Below are 15,149 nucleotides of genomic sequence, written 5' to 3'. Positions count from 1 at the left end.
ACAAAACCTTTATGTAATTTGTTGTTGAAAGATGTCCCTTTTGATTTTACTAACGAATGTTTGCAAGCATTTAATATTTTGAAGGAACACTTGGTAAAAGCTCCCATCTTGCAACCACCGGATTGGTCAAAGCCATTTAAAATCATGTGTGACGCAAGCGACGGTACAATTGGTGCAGTTTTGGGTCAACGAATTGACAAAAAGCCGGTGGTGATTTACTACGCAAGCAAGACGTTGTCCGAAGTGCAACTGAATTACACCACAACCGAAAAGGGTTGTTAGCGGTGGTGTATGCTTTGGACAAGTTCCGTTCTTACATTTGGGGAAGCAAAGTGGTTGTGTACTCGGACCATAGTGCGGTCCGGTGTTTGATGGAGAAAAAAGATGCGAAGCCCCGTTTGATCCGTTGGGTGTTGTTGTTACAAGAATTCGATTTAGAAATTCGATATAAAAAAGGAAGTGAAAATGTAGTGGCGGATCACTTGTCTCGAATTCTGGTGGAAGGGATTGATGATTTGAGCGAGATAAACAAAAGGTTTCCCGATGAGCAACTACTAGTCGTGTCTACTTTCGTTGCACCATGGTATGCCCACTATGTGAATTACCTAGCCACGGGTCCCATCCCAAATCATTGGACCAAGAAAAGAAGACAACAATTTATGGTCTAAGTGAAGCAATATATTTGGATGAGTCTGACCTTTTCAAGATTGGGCCCGATCAAGTCATTCGGAGGTGTGCGCCCAAAACGAAGGTGTTAGAGATTTTGACTCATGCCCACTCATCCGCTTGTGGAGGTCATTTTAGCGGCCATAAAACAGGTTACCGGGTACTTTCATGTGGGTTTTATTGGCCCACAATTTTCAAGGATGCATGCGAGTTTGCACGGAATTGTGTCAATTGTCAAAGGATGGGAAGTATATCAAAAAGGGACGAGATGCCTTTGCAGCCGATTTTGGTTGTTGAAATATTTGATGTATGGGGCGTTGACTTTATGGGTCCCTATCCGAATTCCAATGGGTTCTTGTACATTCTTATGGCGGTGGATTATGTCTCGAAATGGATCGAAGCTATTGCTACAAGAACAAATGATCATTTGGTTGTTTGTAAATTTGTTCAATACAACATCTTTGCCCGTTTTGGTATTCTGAGAGTTATCATTAGTGATCGTGGGTCGCATTTCAAGAATTTCAATATCGGAAAACTGTTGAAGCGGTACAACGTGAACAACCGGATTGCTACACCGTACCTTCCGTAAACAAGTGGAAAAGTCGAAGTGTCCAACCGTCAAATTAAAGAAATTCTCATGAAGACGGTTCGAACGGATAGGAGGGATTGATCAAGCAAACTAGACGATGCATTGTGGGTATATCGGACGGCCTACAAAACTCCAATTGGTACAACACCTTACCGGATGGTATATGGAAAGGGTTGTCATTTACCAATGAAGTTAGCTCATCGGGCGCATTGAGCAATCAAGACGGTGAATGCAAACTACGACAAAGCGGGTCGAATTAGGAAGCTTCAATTGAGCGAAATTGAGGAAATTCGAGATGAAGCCTATGAATGTGCATCCGCGTATAAAGAAAAACTCAAGAAGGTCCATGATGCAAAGCTGAGAAAGAAGACCTTCGAAGTGGGTCAAAAAGTGTGGTTGTGTAATTCGCGGTTGAAGATGTTTGCGGGTAAACTTAAGACTAAATGGATGGGCTCATATGTCATTCGGCGAGTCGGTAGATTTGGTGATGTTGATATTCAAGATGAGCAAACCAACAAGCAACAAACGATGAATGGACATCGGTTAAAGCCATACTTGGAAGGAAACGACATCAATAACTTGGAGCTTGACAAAGTGGGCTACATCCTATGCTCGGTAGATAAAGAACAACTATGAGAGGCCCAGGTTTAGTGGTGTACATAGTTAGTTTATTTTGTTTGTTTTGTTTAGTTTGCGCAATTACCGTGTTCGCTTGAAGCTCGTGTTTGAAACAAGTGTGGGGACGTTAGTATGAATAGTTCTAGCATCGTGTTGAGAACAACACGGGATTTTCGAGGGGGTAGAGTAATTTCTCCGTGTTTTTGAAAAATTTATAAAAACATAAAAATTATAAAACTGAAAAATAAAAAAAAAACACTAAAAAGCTGCATTTTTTGGTGAACCAAAAATCCCCAGGTGCCACCGTAAATTACGGTGGCTACCGTAATTTACGGTAGCCTGGGGAGATTTGGTTCCTTACGCGGGTTTGCTACTGTCTTACGCTGAGGATTGTTTGCCAGAGCTCACCGTAAATTACGGTGGCTACCGTAATTTACGGTAGCCTCTGGCGATTGAAGGAGCGAATCGGTTACATCTTTTATAAAAAAAATAATAAAATAATTCCCGTGCATCTAACCCTATCCACTCGTTCTCTGCATATTTCCCCAACCACAAACATCATCTATCTCTATCATCTTCCCCACACAATCCCTAAGAAACCCCACAACCTTCAAACCTTAAAATCTTCATAACTTCTTCAAATCTTAGTCAAATCTAGTGATTTTTGGGTCTATCTTGACTAAAATTTCACGAATTTCTGATTTTGAGGAGAGGTTTGCAAGAAAAACTTGTTTTCTTGGCCGATTGTCAAACCCTAGGTGCCGAATTTATGGGGTTTTTTGAAGCTTTTGATTTTCTTGTGTTCTTGCATCTTCAATCCAAGGTATGTGATGTTTTTACTTTATTGTTGATGATAAATTGTGAAGATAAAGGTTATTAGTGTTATTTGTTTCACACACTTGCTTGTTCTTAGTTTGGTCATGAAACTTGTTAGTTGAAAGATTGTTATGGTTGTAGATGTAGGATTGATGTTAAATTTGTGAACTTTTGGGAACCTCTACATTGTAGAGGCACCATGCCCAAATTTTGCGAAAACAACATATGAAACTTTGTGCTCTCTAGCATCTACAACCATAGTAACAAGCAAGTGTGGAGATTTTTGGAAAAAGGGGACTGGTTTTTGTGTTTGGTTGTTTTGTGTTTGTGTTTGTGATGTGTGTAGGAAATGGTGAGAACTAAAGAAAAAGCAGGAGCCAGTTCTTCGAAAGGCAAACAACCTGAAAAACAACCGAAGAAGCGAAGATATTTAGGAAGAGATGATGATAGTGATGATAGAGATGAAGAGGAAGTGATGGAGTTAGACCCGGCTGAAAAGCCGAAGTGGGAAGCGGGTCCGTTAGACGACCAACCGGAAGAATGGCAGCCTACATTATTCAATGACCGAATGAATCGTTTAAAAGATAAAGCCGCTACATTCATTTGTGAAAGAGAGGTTAGAGAAGTAGAGTTCGGGCCGTTCAACGTGTTTGCTCAGTTTCGCGCCTTGGGTTGGGAGGCGGCGCTTAATTGCTATGACAAAGACAACAAGAACTTGTTCATGGCTGAAATTCAGGAGTGGATGGCTACTCTAACATGCAACAAGTATGACAAGCCGTCTCAAATGAAGTTAACGGGCACTGTGAATGGGATATGTGGAGATGTCATTCGACACATTGAGGAAGTTGGCAAGGTATAATAGCTTGCCCGCACGTGATTATACAATACCGAGTCTTGATGATTTACTTATCAAACCGGAGGCCCACCCAAGGTGGAATGACATGTTGGCAGCCTTGTTCTTACCGGATACTTTTAGTGGCACGCTGTATAGAAAGAATTTGAAGATTGAGGCAAAATTGTTGCTTACTATTTGTATCTTAAATGTGATTCCAAGGAGAGGTGATAAGCAAGAAGTGAGGTTTCCAGAGATACCCATTCTTTACTCGTTGCTTCATGGGTCATCCCGTTTCCCGTTTCGGTATTTGGTAATGAATCATGTTCGGATATGCCGAAATAAAGTGGGAAGAAGTATCATTCCGTGTTGTCAGATGATCACGGGGTTACTGAAATTGTTCAAGGCTATCACACCGGAAGATAAAGGGGCACCAAAAAGGCACAAGCTGTTTGACATTAGGAGAATGGGTGTTGGATGGACTTATGATGAGTCGGAGCGTTATCATAAGTTAAAATCGAAAGGTCAAAGGTGGAGAGCTTTAAAGGTTGATGCAAGGGCATTATTACCGGGCAAAGCGGATGAGCCCGAGAGCGAAGATGAGCCCCCGAATGGGGATGAAGATTACGCGGATGAACCGCATGGTGAGCACATGAATGTGGACCAAGGGGGTCCAAGTCGGGGACACGGTGGTGGTTTCTTTAATTATACGAAGCACTCGTATGAGCCAAACTGGGCATATGATGGAACCATGCAAGAAATCATTGAAAACCAACGTCCACCAGCATCGGTTTTTGACACATGGTTGGGGTCTGAGCGCAGATTCTTTGATCATCAAACATGAATGGGGGCTAGTATGGAGCGGGCATTGAAGCACAACTTTGACCGACAGGAGTCGTGGAACTGCACACATGCTTATGCCTTTGAGCAGGAGATGAACAACAGGTACATCGATGATCAAAACCGGCGAATGCACGCGGATTGGCATGCGGGGCGGCCGGTGGTTGTGGATCCACCTACGGTGGATTATGTGTCTCTACCACCTTATGATGGTAGTGTTTCATATCCGACACCGCCGCTACATCATTCGCAATGGGTGGACCCCTGTCAAGACCAACAACATGGAGCCTCACAACAAAGCGGAAGTGGAAGTGGTAGCGGTTCGTTTGCTTTTGGAGAATGGAATGAGATGATGACTTCCATTTTTGGGCCTCCTCGGTCGCGTTACTATTAGCCAGGTTGTGCTCTTTCTTGTATATTTTTGTGAATATTGTTTGTTATGTTCATGGTTGGGAGGATGGGTGGCGTATTGGTTTTTGATGTTATGTGTTGGGTTGTGCGAGTTTGGTGGTGTTTATGTTTTTTAAAAATATATATATAAAATGAAAATACCAAAAAGAAATTTGGGGTTTGAGTTTTTAAGCTTTTGATGATGTTGAATGGTTTTAGCGATCAATTCCTTCCAAAACCATACATTGGGGTCAATGTATCCCAAGTGTGGGGATGGGGGAAATTTTTGATGATTTTTAAACATTTTTAAATCAAGCTAAACATTGTTGGAATTTGAACACTTTGTACTACACCCGAGTGACACACCTGCAACCCTTAATTACCCTTGTTCTTGGTGAGAGTTGAAGCCACAATTGTATATAAATAATGCTTGTCTTTGATGAGAGTGGCAACGGGTGGGGGTGCATTAGAACTTGTGCTTGAATACGGTTCGAGGCTTTAGTTAAACATGAATATAGAAAGGATAAGGGTATTTAGGTAGCCTCGTCATAGTGTGAGCGAGTGTGGGATTTGGGGGTTGGACCTCATAAATTATATATATGAGCTTGGTAGTGAGAGGGGCGGGGGTTTGGACATTTAGTTGCCCATTTTGTGCCTAAAGCCGATCATTTGTTACCCCTTACCTAGTTCCTAAAAAATTTACCCGACTTGACCCGGTCTTATAGTGTTAGTAGTTATTATAGTGGGGTTTAGTTATGTTATGTTGAATGTTTCGTTGTTGATATGCTATGTTAAAAAAAAAAGAAAAAAAAAAGAAGCAATGAAAAATGAAAAAATGATGTGTGAGTTGTCTTGTATATACAAGTTTATGTTTTGTTTGTTTGTTTCATTGTGTAATAAAAGACCGGGTTAAGTCCCTTGCTACTGCATATATATTTCCATTTCCTACCTGTATGCCTAGCCACATTACAACCTTAAAGTCCCTTTGATTTGCATTCATGTTTTGACAATTGTTAGGTGGAGGACCGATTTAGGTACAAGCATATAGTTGTGCAATCACCCGTTTGCCTTTTGTGTGTCTAGGTTATCTTTGCTAGTGCTTACTTGTCGCCGAGAGGAGAGATATAGCGAGGGGTGTGTTGTTTGGGTGTTAGGAAAGGGTTAGTAAAAAGATGACATGTTTATGCTTGATTTATGTTGATCGCTTGTGCATTTGAAAATGGTTTTGATGGGTTGCTTGGGGCAAGCAACGGTTAAGTGTGGGGATGTGACGGGTGGTCTATAGGACAACCCTTAAGTGTGTTAAAAGACGAATTAATCCCTCGTTTAATCATGTAATTGTCTTGAATTAGATGACTACAGTTGCTTATGTTTCAGGTGCGTTTGGAGCTTAAAACGAGGGAAAACGCTGCTTTGGATGGAATGCAATGGAGCGGGATACACAAGGATGGAAAGAAGAAACAAACAAGAGCATTCAGGGCTCCACCGTAAATTACGGTGGCTAGCGTAGTTTACGATAGCCCCTAAATGTCTCTTGTTCCACCGTAAACCAGTAGCCAAGCAGCGTAACAATATTACCGTAAATTACGGTAGAGCCTGACGCAAAAAGTGTAACTGCCGTTTATTAAACCGTTTTCAAGTGTCTTTTCATATCTATCATCACTGGGAACGTTTCTCTGGAGTTCTTGGGCGAAATTTAGCTTGTGCAAGTGATTGGGAACATTTCTAAACATTTCGGTTTGTATTTTGATTCATATGAACTTTGATTTTGTTGGAATGATGATTCACAAAGCCATGTCCGGCTAAACTTTCGGTGATCATCTTAGGTAAAGGTTTCTATTATGACTTTTGTGTGTTTCCTTTTATTTCTAGAATAATAAACTTGGTGTGTTTGCTATGTTTATTATGGTGTATGAATGTTTGATTGTAACTTGTTAATTGATGTTTTGATTCTAGTCTAAATCGTACGTTCTTGGTGTTGTTGACAATCGAGATATCACGGGAAGGGTTAGGGTTGGATATTGATTAATTGATCATCGGGTAACAACCTCGCGTTTATATAATCCGAGTACTTCGTTCCCTTTTATCACAACAAACGTTTATGCATGAGTTATGTCTATGTAACTCTTTCTAGTTGGATTTATGCACAATTGTTAATGGAAACCGGAACCTAAGATGGTCATTTTCTCGTAATCTGATTAACAATCCAATTTTGATTTGCAATTAGTTAATAATTTAGTTCTTAAATCAAACAATACAAACTCTTGAATTTTAATTTCTGCAAATTAGTTTAATTGTAGTTAATTCACAAAGCTATAGAATCAACACATTTTTCCACAAACTCCCTGTGTTCGATACCCATTTGCTGCTATCTATCAGTTGTAATTTGGATTAAATTTGCGTGTGACTACGACAACACGTCAACACAACCTCTTAAACAGAGCATTTTCAACATAAGCGTCAGCAGGGGAACCGTCATCCTAGAATTTGTCCTTGGGCCCCATTTCCCTTCATTGCATTCCCCCGGGGATAACACCGGCATCAATGTAGAAGAACTTCTTTTTCCATTCCTTATACCTGGAACTAGTAGGGATGTCCCTCAAATAAGACACACCGATGTCCCGTCTATCAAAAGGAAAAAAGGGGGATTTCCAAACAAGAACGAAAAAAACCCTAAACACTGTAATTTCAGGGATATGACCCAGGGCTATGCAAGCAAATTCAAAGTAGCGAAGTTTAACCAACCCTAAAGGATGCAGTTGAGAGATGTGAATGGGATACTTGTCAAGAACGGACTTACAAAACTTGGTGATTGGCAACCAGAAATTGCAGAATTTGAAAAAAACACTGAACAGAGTGACTTTGCCCTCTTTCAACGGAAACGCCATGTCTGTCTTTGACGGCAGCACCGGATTCCACTCCGAGTTAATATCGTACTCTTGTACAAGATTGTTGTATGATACAGGCCCCCATTTGCAATATAGTGCTTCAGAACTTGTGGGGGCTGAAGAAGATTCGCCGGTTTTGGTGGCCATTTTCGAAATCAAGAAAGTGAAGAAGTTGTGAGCAAAGATGGAAATGGAAAAATCCTAAACGGGAAACCTATTTATAAGGGGTAACAACCTTTCGAATTTAAAAAGGCAAACGGGCGGGAACGCGTGTCAAGACAGGGGAGGTACAACTGTCATCCTAATGATGACCTAACTGTCACATCCTTTCCCATCGCCGCCATTTTTCAAAAAGCAATGGTATTCCCACTCGAAAAACTGGCACTCAAAGGGGGTATTTTGACTTTTTCCTTTTTAGTCCGACCCCATGAAATTCATTTCATAACTTCGGACTGGGGGGACATGACAAGGTATGACCCGGAACGGCTAACCCGACCCGGTCATTACCTATTATTTTATTATAAATACTTAATTACACATGTTTATTCTAGAATGTTCCATTCTGCATGGATAAACTACGTAACCAAATCCCCAATCTTTTGGGAAGATCATGCAAATCCCTAACTTATCGAAGCCCGTCCTAAGTTAGAGGAAACCCTAATGGTAAACTATAAATAGAGGTAAACATCAAAGGTACGATTCATTCTGCTCTCGTTTACTTTCTCTCTCTATATATATACATTCTATTACTCCCAAACCGAGACTTATTCTCACGCCGGAGGGTGGTTACAAGAATAACCCCATTCCTGTAACGAGTCCTAACGGTGTTTTGTTTTGCAGTCAGCTGTTCGGATCGCCAAGAGTTGAAGTCCTAGTCGGAGCCTACCGCTCAGGTCAGTGTTTCTTCATATATATATAAAATACTAAATCATTTTGTAATATCTTTAATTTATAACAATCCAACTATATAACCGATGGTACCAATTATCGAGCTTATTTCCATACTTTGTTTACCTTTTTTTATAAAAGTAGTATATTGAAATAAATTTCTGTTAAATTTATTGAATATAATATTTTGGAATTAAAGATGGATAAATAAAAGTTTTAAAGAAATAAATTAATCAAAATATAAAATTTATTGATTTAGGGGAACAATTTCATTTTTAACTAATAGGTTGAACCATATTGATTTAAAATATTAAAACTTAACTCTTAATTTATTGTATATTATATTATTTATTCAAAGGAGTATTATAGTAGGTAATACAAAGTTTGACGTTTCTAAAAGTGATTCTAAATATATTAGGTAATTAAGTAATATACATGTATTAGAATATGTATGTATATCTCAAACAATAGTAATAGTAATTTGTTTAAAGATATTACAATATTAAAATTGTAATTTGATTTTTAAATAAAGCTATATAAAGGACAAACGTATTAACGCACATTTGAGTCAATTATTTTTGTGTGGGTTATCCATTTTAATTCTAGCTTGAAAAATGAATAACTAGAACGTTTAGGAAAATTTTAACGTGCCTGGTAAAAAAATATAAATAAATAAAATACTAAATTATTCATTAAGTCGAGTAAGAAAAAATGTTTTCATTTTGTAAAAAAAATATATCTACATTCTTTTATATGTACCGATTGTACAAACCATCAGACTCATCTTTTCCATTCTTTTATAATATATCATAAAATTAAAATTATTACTTTTATTATATTTTAAATGATAGAGAATAAGAACATGATTACAGATACACAACTATTCATGTATATTAGCTGAGGTTTTGTCCCACTGGGTTTTCCTAGCAAGGTTTTTAACGAGGTAGTATCACCAAACGTATTAAAAGTATGTGGATAGTCAAGGGGGAGTGTTATGAATAAGTCATTTATATGGTGACTCTCCACATACATAACTCATATCTCTTCATTTTCTTTTGTATTAATGTATATGCCTAAATATATAGAAGCATTTGTATATGGTGAAGATTGAATAATCAATAAGAATTCTCCATGTTCTATTCTCTACATGATTTTATAGTTTTGTTCTCATGTTTATATACTTATATATTAGTAGCTAATAGACCATTGTTTTACAACATAAATAACTTCAAAATTAATCATTATAGTATTAAGTGTTTTACCATAGATTATTAAATGCTATGTATCTATATGTACTATGTGAAGAAAGTATGATTATGTTAAATTAAATAAAAATTGTGCAATTCAGATTACTTGCTAGTGTTAATATGACTTATTTGATAGGCGTTTCAAAATGGCAAGAAATTTAAAATAAACTGTTAAGTCTCTCAAATCATTGTAAATATATTGAAGACGTATTTAAATGAATTGTTACAAGTTTCCAAAAGGTTCAATTTACAATCTATATATCTATATATATTAATAAATGAGATGATGTGGGCTATGTGTCCTTGAATGGTGAAGCCAATTTGATGATGTGGCATCTATTTGTTTAGTGCTCTTTGATTTTGGGAGGGAAATGATGGAATCTCTCTATAAACAAAAGAACTTTCACAAAACACAAACTAAAACCTATGTTGGACGCGGGATCCGGAAGACTACGGATTGGGTCGGGCTTTTAATTTTGGATCCTTTATATTGCTTCTGACTCCCATCTTCTTTCTCACGCTTCATTCCAAACTCTAAATCATTCTTTCAGCCGCTGTCTTCACTCTACATCCTCTTCAAATCAAACTTGGATCCATCACTGTCTTCTCCAAACGATTCAACAAACAGGTAACAATTCTTCAAATAATGTCGCTAACTTCATCTTCTTCATCAAGAAATTTCAGGATTCTTCTTCGTGACACCATCAATGTGTGAACCGGATTGGAGAAACATGCTCCTTATTCGTGACACCGTCCATTTTATTTGGATATCTAATTAGGGTTTCTTGGTCTCATCACAAACTCAAAAAAAATTTCGATCCCATCTGCTTTCTCTCTCTTTCTCCCTGGCGATTCAAAAAGATGAAGGCGATTCAAGTCGATTGGTGAAGATTTCACCATATCAATGAAGAATCTAACCTCTCAGTAGGTATATAAGTTTTTAGGATTTGATTTTTAGTTATCTGTATTAGTTTATATTTTTATAGTTGTAATCTGTTTTGACATTTTTGGTGTGATTTATTGTAGGTATAATAAGGATATTAGGAGTTTAAGTCCTAGTTGTGTGTTTTAAGTCCATCACAAGCTGTCAATAGAGGACCTCCGATAATCCTTACCATGGTTCTGGTCGATTATAGTGTTTGAGAACTTGAATTTGAGTTCGATAGTTACAGGACCCATGCAAACTTGAAATGGTACCAGGTGTAATTACAAATTATTCGACTTCATCTTTTGCTGAGATATTATGTGATAAAGATAAATAGATGTCAAGCTTTTTCTTTAATCGGTGGGAGCCATGCCTCATATTACAGTGCTTGCATAAGCCTGTGATGGTTGTTACTTGCTACAAGTGGCAGTTTGAATGGGTTTAGTATAGGTCAAAACGAGTTTGGGTCAACACGGCTCCATTTTAGTATATACTTTGAATTGTCAGTGGGTTGTTAAGGGATTAATTTTGTTGCTTCGGATTACAAACTATATGAATTTTAATAAACATTATTTTTTCAGATTTATTGTAGATTCAGGAGGTGTTTGGGTGTAAATTCTTATGAGGTGAATTGTGGATACATGTCGTCACCATGAAATGTTTTGTTTCTTCTAATACTCACAATTTTATTTACTTTTGTAGGTTATTGAAAGCACTTATTCGTAAGTTTTAATTACATGAAGGCATTCTTTGGTTTCGAGTGGAGATATAGCAAGAAGAAATGCTCCAGTTTTACAAAAAGAATATGTGAAGAATTCTTGACCTCCATCAGCATTTACTAAAACTTAAAACCAATTGACAAGGTAAAGCATCTGGTACTTCACGGTTTGGTCATTTTAGGTCCTGTTTGCTCAAAAAAAAACTATGGATTTGGTTTTAAAACCATAGCTGAACATACAGATATGAGATAAATACCTTTTTTTTGTAATTAGTATCATTATTTAGATGGCCTTTCTTTGTCGTTTGGTTGGAATAAACATGGCACTCTGGTATAGACTATGTGAAAATGGTGAGTTCACGCAAGAATAATTCAGTTCATCCATGTTTTTTTTTTATTTAAATTTCAACGCCACCAAAAGTAACAAATCTGAAAATAATCAGTGATTTAAAAGAGGGAAGTAAGATTACAGTAACCGCGAATGTAACTGGAGCTATAGAAGGATCCAGCAGAGTTCAATGGTTCAAAACATTTTCCTCCATTCTTGATGGTGAAAATGGTCTTGACGCACCAAGCACTTCCAAATTGGCCAAGGTTGGTTGTCTAATTATAAATGATTAGCCTTGATACATTTTCTTAGCACGCTATTTTTATTAAACAAATATTTATGTTTCACGTCAGGCATTCTGTGTACCTTTAGGAGCTGTTGGATACTACATTGTTGCAAAATTAACTCCTGTGAACGCAGATGGTGAATCTGGTGAACCCGCATGCGTTATATCCGATAGAGCAGTTGAAATTGCGTTAAATTAAAATCATTTCAATAATAATTTCTCTTTTGGTAGCAAATGGTTCTTAAAAATTATTATTAAACCTTTGCAGCTCTTCCGCCGTTAAATTTTTATCCATAACTGGCGACTACACTGAAGGTGGTATACTGACAGCAACTTACGGGTACATAGGAGGTCATGAAGGAAAAGAGTATTTACAATTGGTATCTTCATGAGGTATTTCTGCGTTCATTTTTTTAATAATATCATAGTATTTATCGTCACCAAATATTTTTTCATTCATCTTGCTTGGGTTATCTGCAGGTTGAAACTGACCCTGGTATTTTGATACCTGAGGTTTCGGGTTGTTCAGTACAGTGTCACTAAAGACGCTATCGGTAAATTTATCTCATTTAGATGTACTCCATTGTAGCTTTTTATTTATGGAACGAATAGTGTGTTTAATTTCTGAATAATATGGTAATGAAGTTTAATTTTTCATCAATCAATAGTGTTCTTAACTAAACTGAATCTGTAGTTTGTTTAGTTGATTATAGTTGTGAGCGAACCAATTTCGGCGGCGCGCTATTACTAAGGTTTGCCTTTTGCAAAACCATTCATGCGTTAAGTAGATCATCAGCGTTTCCACCACACTGCTGGCAATCAAGGTGATTTTACTCATTTAAATAAGCAAAATATTGCATATAGATTTTTGTATAAGATATGGACTGAAGTTTAGAACTCATGGTTTTCTAAAGCATTTTTAGTGAATCATTAGATTATAACTTAGTTTAGATGGTTTTTGGGTACTTGACGTTTATCACTACTTTATTTATTTATATGTAACACTACTTTATTTGTTTATATCTACATTTATCTATCGGGATTTTGTACTTATTGATTGTTACTATTGTTGCAGTATAAGTTCAAGTCTTGCATTTAACTTCTTTTTAACTTTTGAATATGCTAATTGTCATTTTGTGTGCTGGTAACTAAGTGTAGGGAAATTGATTGATCATGAAATTCCTTAATAGGATTTGGACAAGCTTTACCACCTTCGTAACTTTGCTTTGATTTTGTTAACAGTTGCTTCCTAATTTGTTTCCCTTTTTAGTGCCAGTCGTTCAAGATCTCCTGAAAAAAGAGAACATAGTGTGCACCATGAAGGGATGCCAATAAGTCCCCTTGACTGCAGCAGGCGAAGCCACACTCGCAGTCCCGAGACGCATGGTTTTCCATCTTCTTCAGAAGGAAAGAATCAGTGCCCAACTTCTAATGAAGACAGGGCTGGCCCATCTCTTGGCATGGTAAACTCTCATTATCTACCTTTGTATCCTTTTAATTTAGTTGATAGTTGTTTGTCTTTTGTGTGCAAAGTTTTAAAAGCAAATGGCTGAACATGTAGGAACAGAGGCATTGCCGCCTTCTTTTGATTATATGCTGTGACTAATGAAATGGTTCAATTACCCATGGTGAAATGGTTATTATGTTCTGTCGGAAACCCTTTAATTTTAAAATACATTAATTTGTGCAGACTTTGGTCTTTAATATAAGATATAGTGTAATACATGGATCTTCATCTATTTTATATTCTTTTTGTGTTTAGGTAAATGATTGTGTGCAATTTGAGCTTTAACGAGACGATTTTGGTGTTTTAACATGTGATACTCATCTGAAGCAGGTTCATCTATTTTGCTCTAATATATAACCTGACTTCCTGAATGCTTTTAGTTTTAAATATAATGGACTATTATTCTGAATTAGCTTTTGTTATACATACAAAGCATCATCACCTTAGTGCAGTGTAGTTTTTTGAGTTTTTGGTTTTGACCACCAACCTTTTCCTTTTTGTTTTGCCAGGTTACACGTTTTTTTTTCTTTCAGGCCACAAAACAAAGAGAGAGAACCGGGAAGAGTATTCATGTGAGAGAGACAGCGAAGTGACGGTGATGATGGTGTATGATAGTGGTGGTCGACGTATGTGAAGATGATTATGACTTAACTATTTGTCTCTGGCGAGACTCCTATAACGAAGCGGAGATGATGATGTCAGTCGGATCCAAATGTAGTATTCCTGTGCTGAAGGTCTGATAATTGAAGGTTTTCTTGCCTATTTTTCCGGCACGCTCGAGAACTGCCTCTAATTCGTTGGTCCGCTACCGTCAGCATCCTGTCCGTCACACCGCGACACCGCATCTCGCTTCAGGTAGTCTCACTCTTATTCGCTTAGACATTGGCTTCATGAATCCATAGATGGTTGCATTATTTAATAATGACTAAAGTATTTTAGGCTTCTGAAAGTAAACCTACTAAAATATTCAATTGTAGATGAACGGATGATATATCGAGGCATAAATTTGGAATTATATGAAAGTAAATGTTGTTCCATGTGTTATTTTATGAAATGAATACAATTATATAATTAAAATCCCTTGGAACTTTCTATACATGCATCATGAAACATGATCCTACTTATTGTTTTGATCTTAATATGCATTGTTTCCTAATATGCTACTTATTGTACATGTATATGTTTTTTTCTTGCATAATTAACGTTACATTTTTATGGTGATTCAGACGAAGGTGTTGGTCAGTGGCGACACATAATATGAATGGTGATGATAGCTTCTACTCTTTCTTTAGGTATGTTCTTAGATACACCTTTTATCGATCATTGTTTACGATACTCGATTTCAAGTTTGGAGTTTTCCTCAGATTTATCATATACTTTTTCATTTTTGTTGCTTATTTTGGTTTTTCGATGACGGGTTTTGTTTGAAAGATTATGTATATATGTTTTACTTTTAAAACTTTTGTTATAGATTTATGTCTTTTTTTGCTTTTATTAGGGGGTAGCTGCATTGCTTTTGATGCATGTTGAATCTGATCCTATTGGGTGAAATTGGTTTCAAATTAAAGGGTTTGAAAGATTTTGTTCTTTGTTTGCTTGATTTACAGGTTG

At 37.1% G+C, this 15,149-nt stretch overlaps 1 protein-coding gene across 1 annotated transcript; it reads left to right on the top strand.

Moving 5' to 3' along the window:
- The first annotated feature begins 1,352 nt into the window (after positions 1-1,352).
- Positions 1,353-1,891, top strand: LOC110944024. Its single transcript, XM_022185750.1, has 2 exons — positions 1,353-1,394; positions 1,478-1,891. The coding sequence occupies exons 1-2, from the start codon at positions 1,353-1,355 to the stop codon at positions 1,889-1,891; spliced, it is 456 nt and encodes a 151-aa protein (XP_022041442.1).
- The last annotated feature ends 13,258 nt before the right edge of the window (positions 1,892-15,149 follow it).

Source organism: Helianthus annuus, chromosome 7, assembly GCF_002127325.2.
Source record: "Helianthus annuus cultivar XRQ/B chromosome 7, HanXRQr2.0-SUNRISE, whole genome shotgun sequence".
Lineage (NCBI taxonomy): Eukaryota > Viridiplantae > Streptophyta > Magnoliopsida > Asterales > Asteraceae > Helianthus > Helianthus annuus.
Note: the sequence above shows the minus strand (reverse complement) of the source record. Positions and strands in the feature narration are given on the sequence as shown.

What these genes read in the sequence shown, in the direction of transcription:
- LOC110944024 (XM_022185750.1), top strand. Translation starts at nt 1,353, where the DNA reads ATGCATTGTGGGTATATCGGACGGCCTACAAAACTCCAATTG. An exon ending in GGCCTACAAAACTCCAATTG is followed by an intron (nt 1,395 to 1,477) that starts GTACAACACCTT and finishes TGAGCAATCAAG; the next exon opens with ACGGTGAATGCAAACTACGA.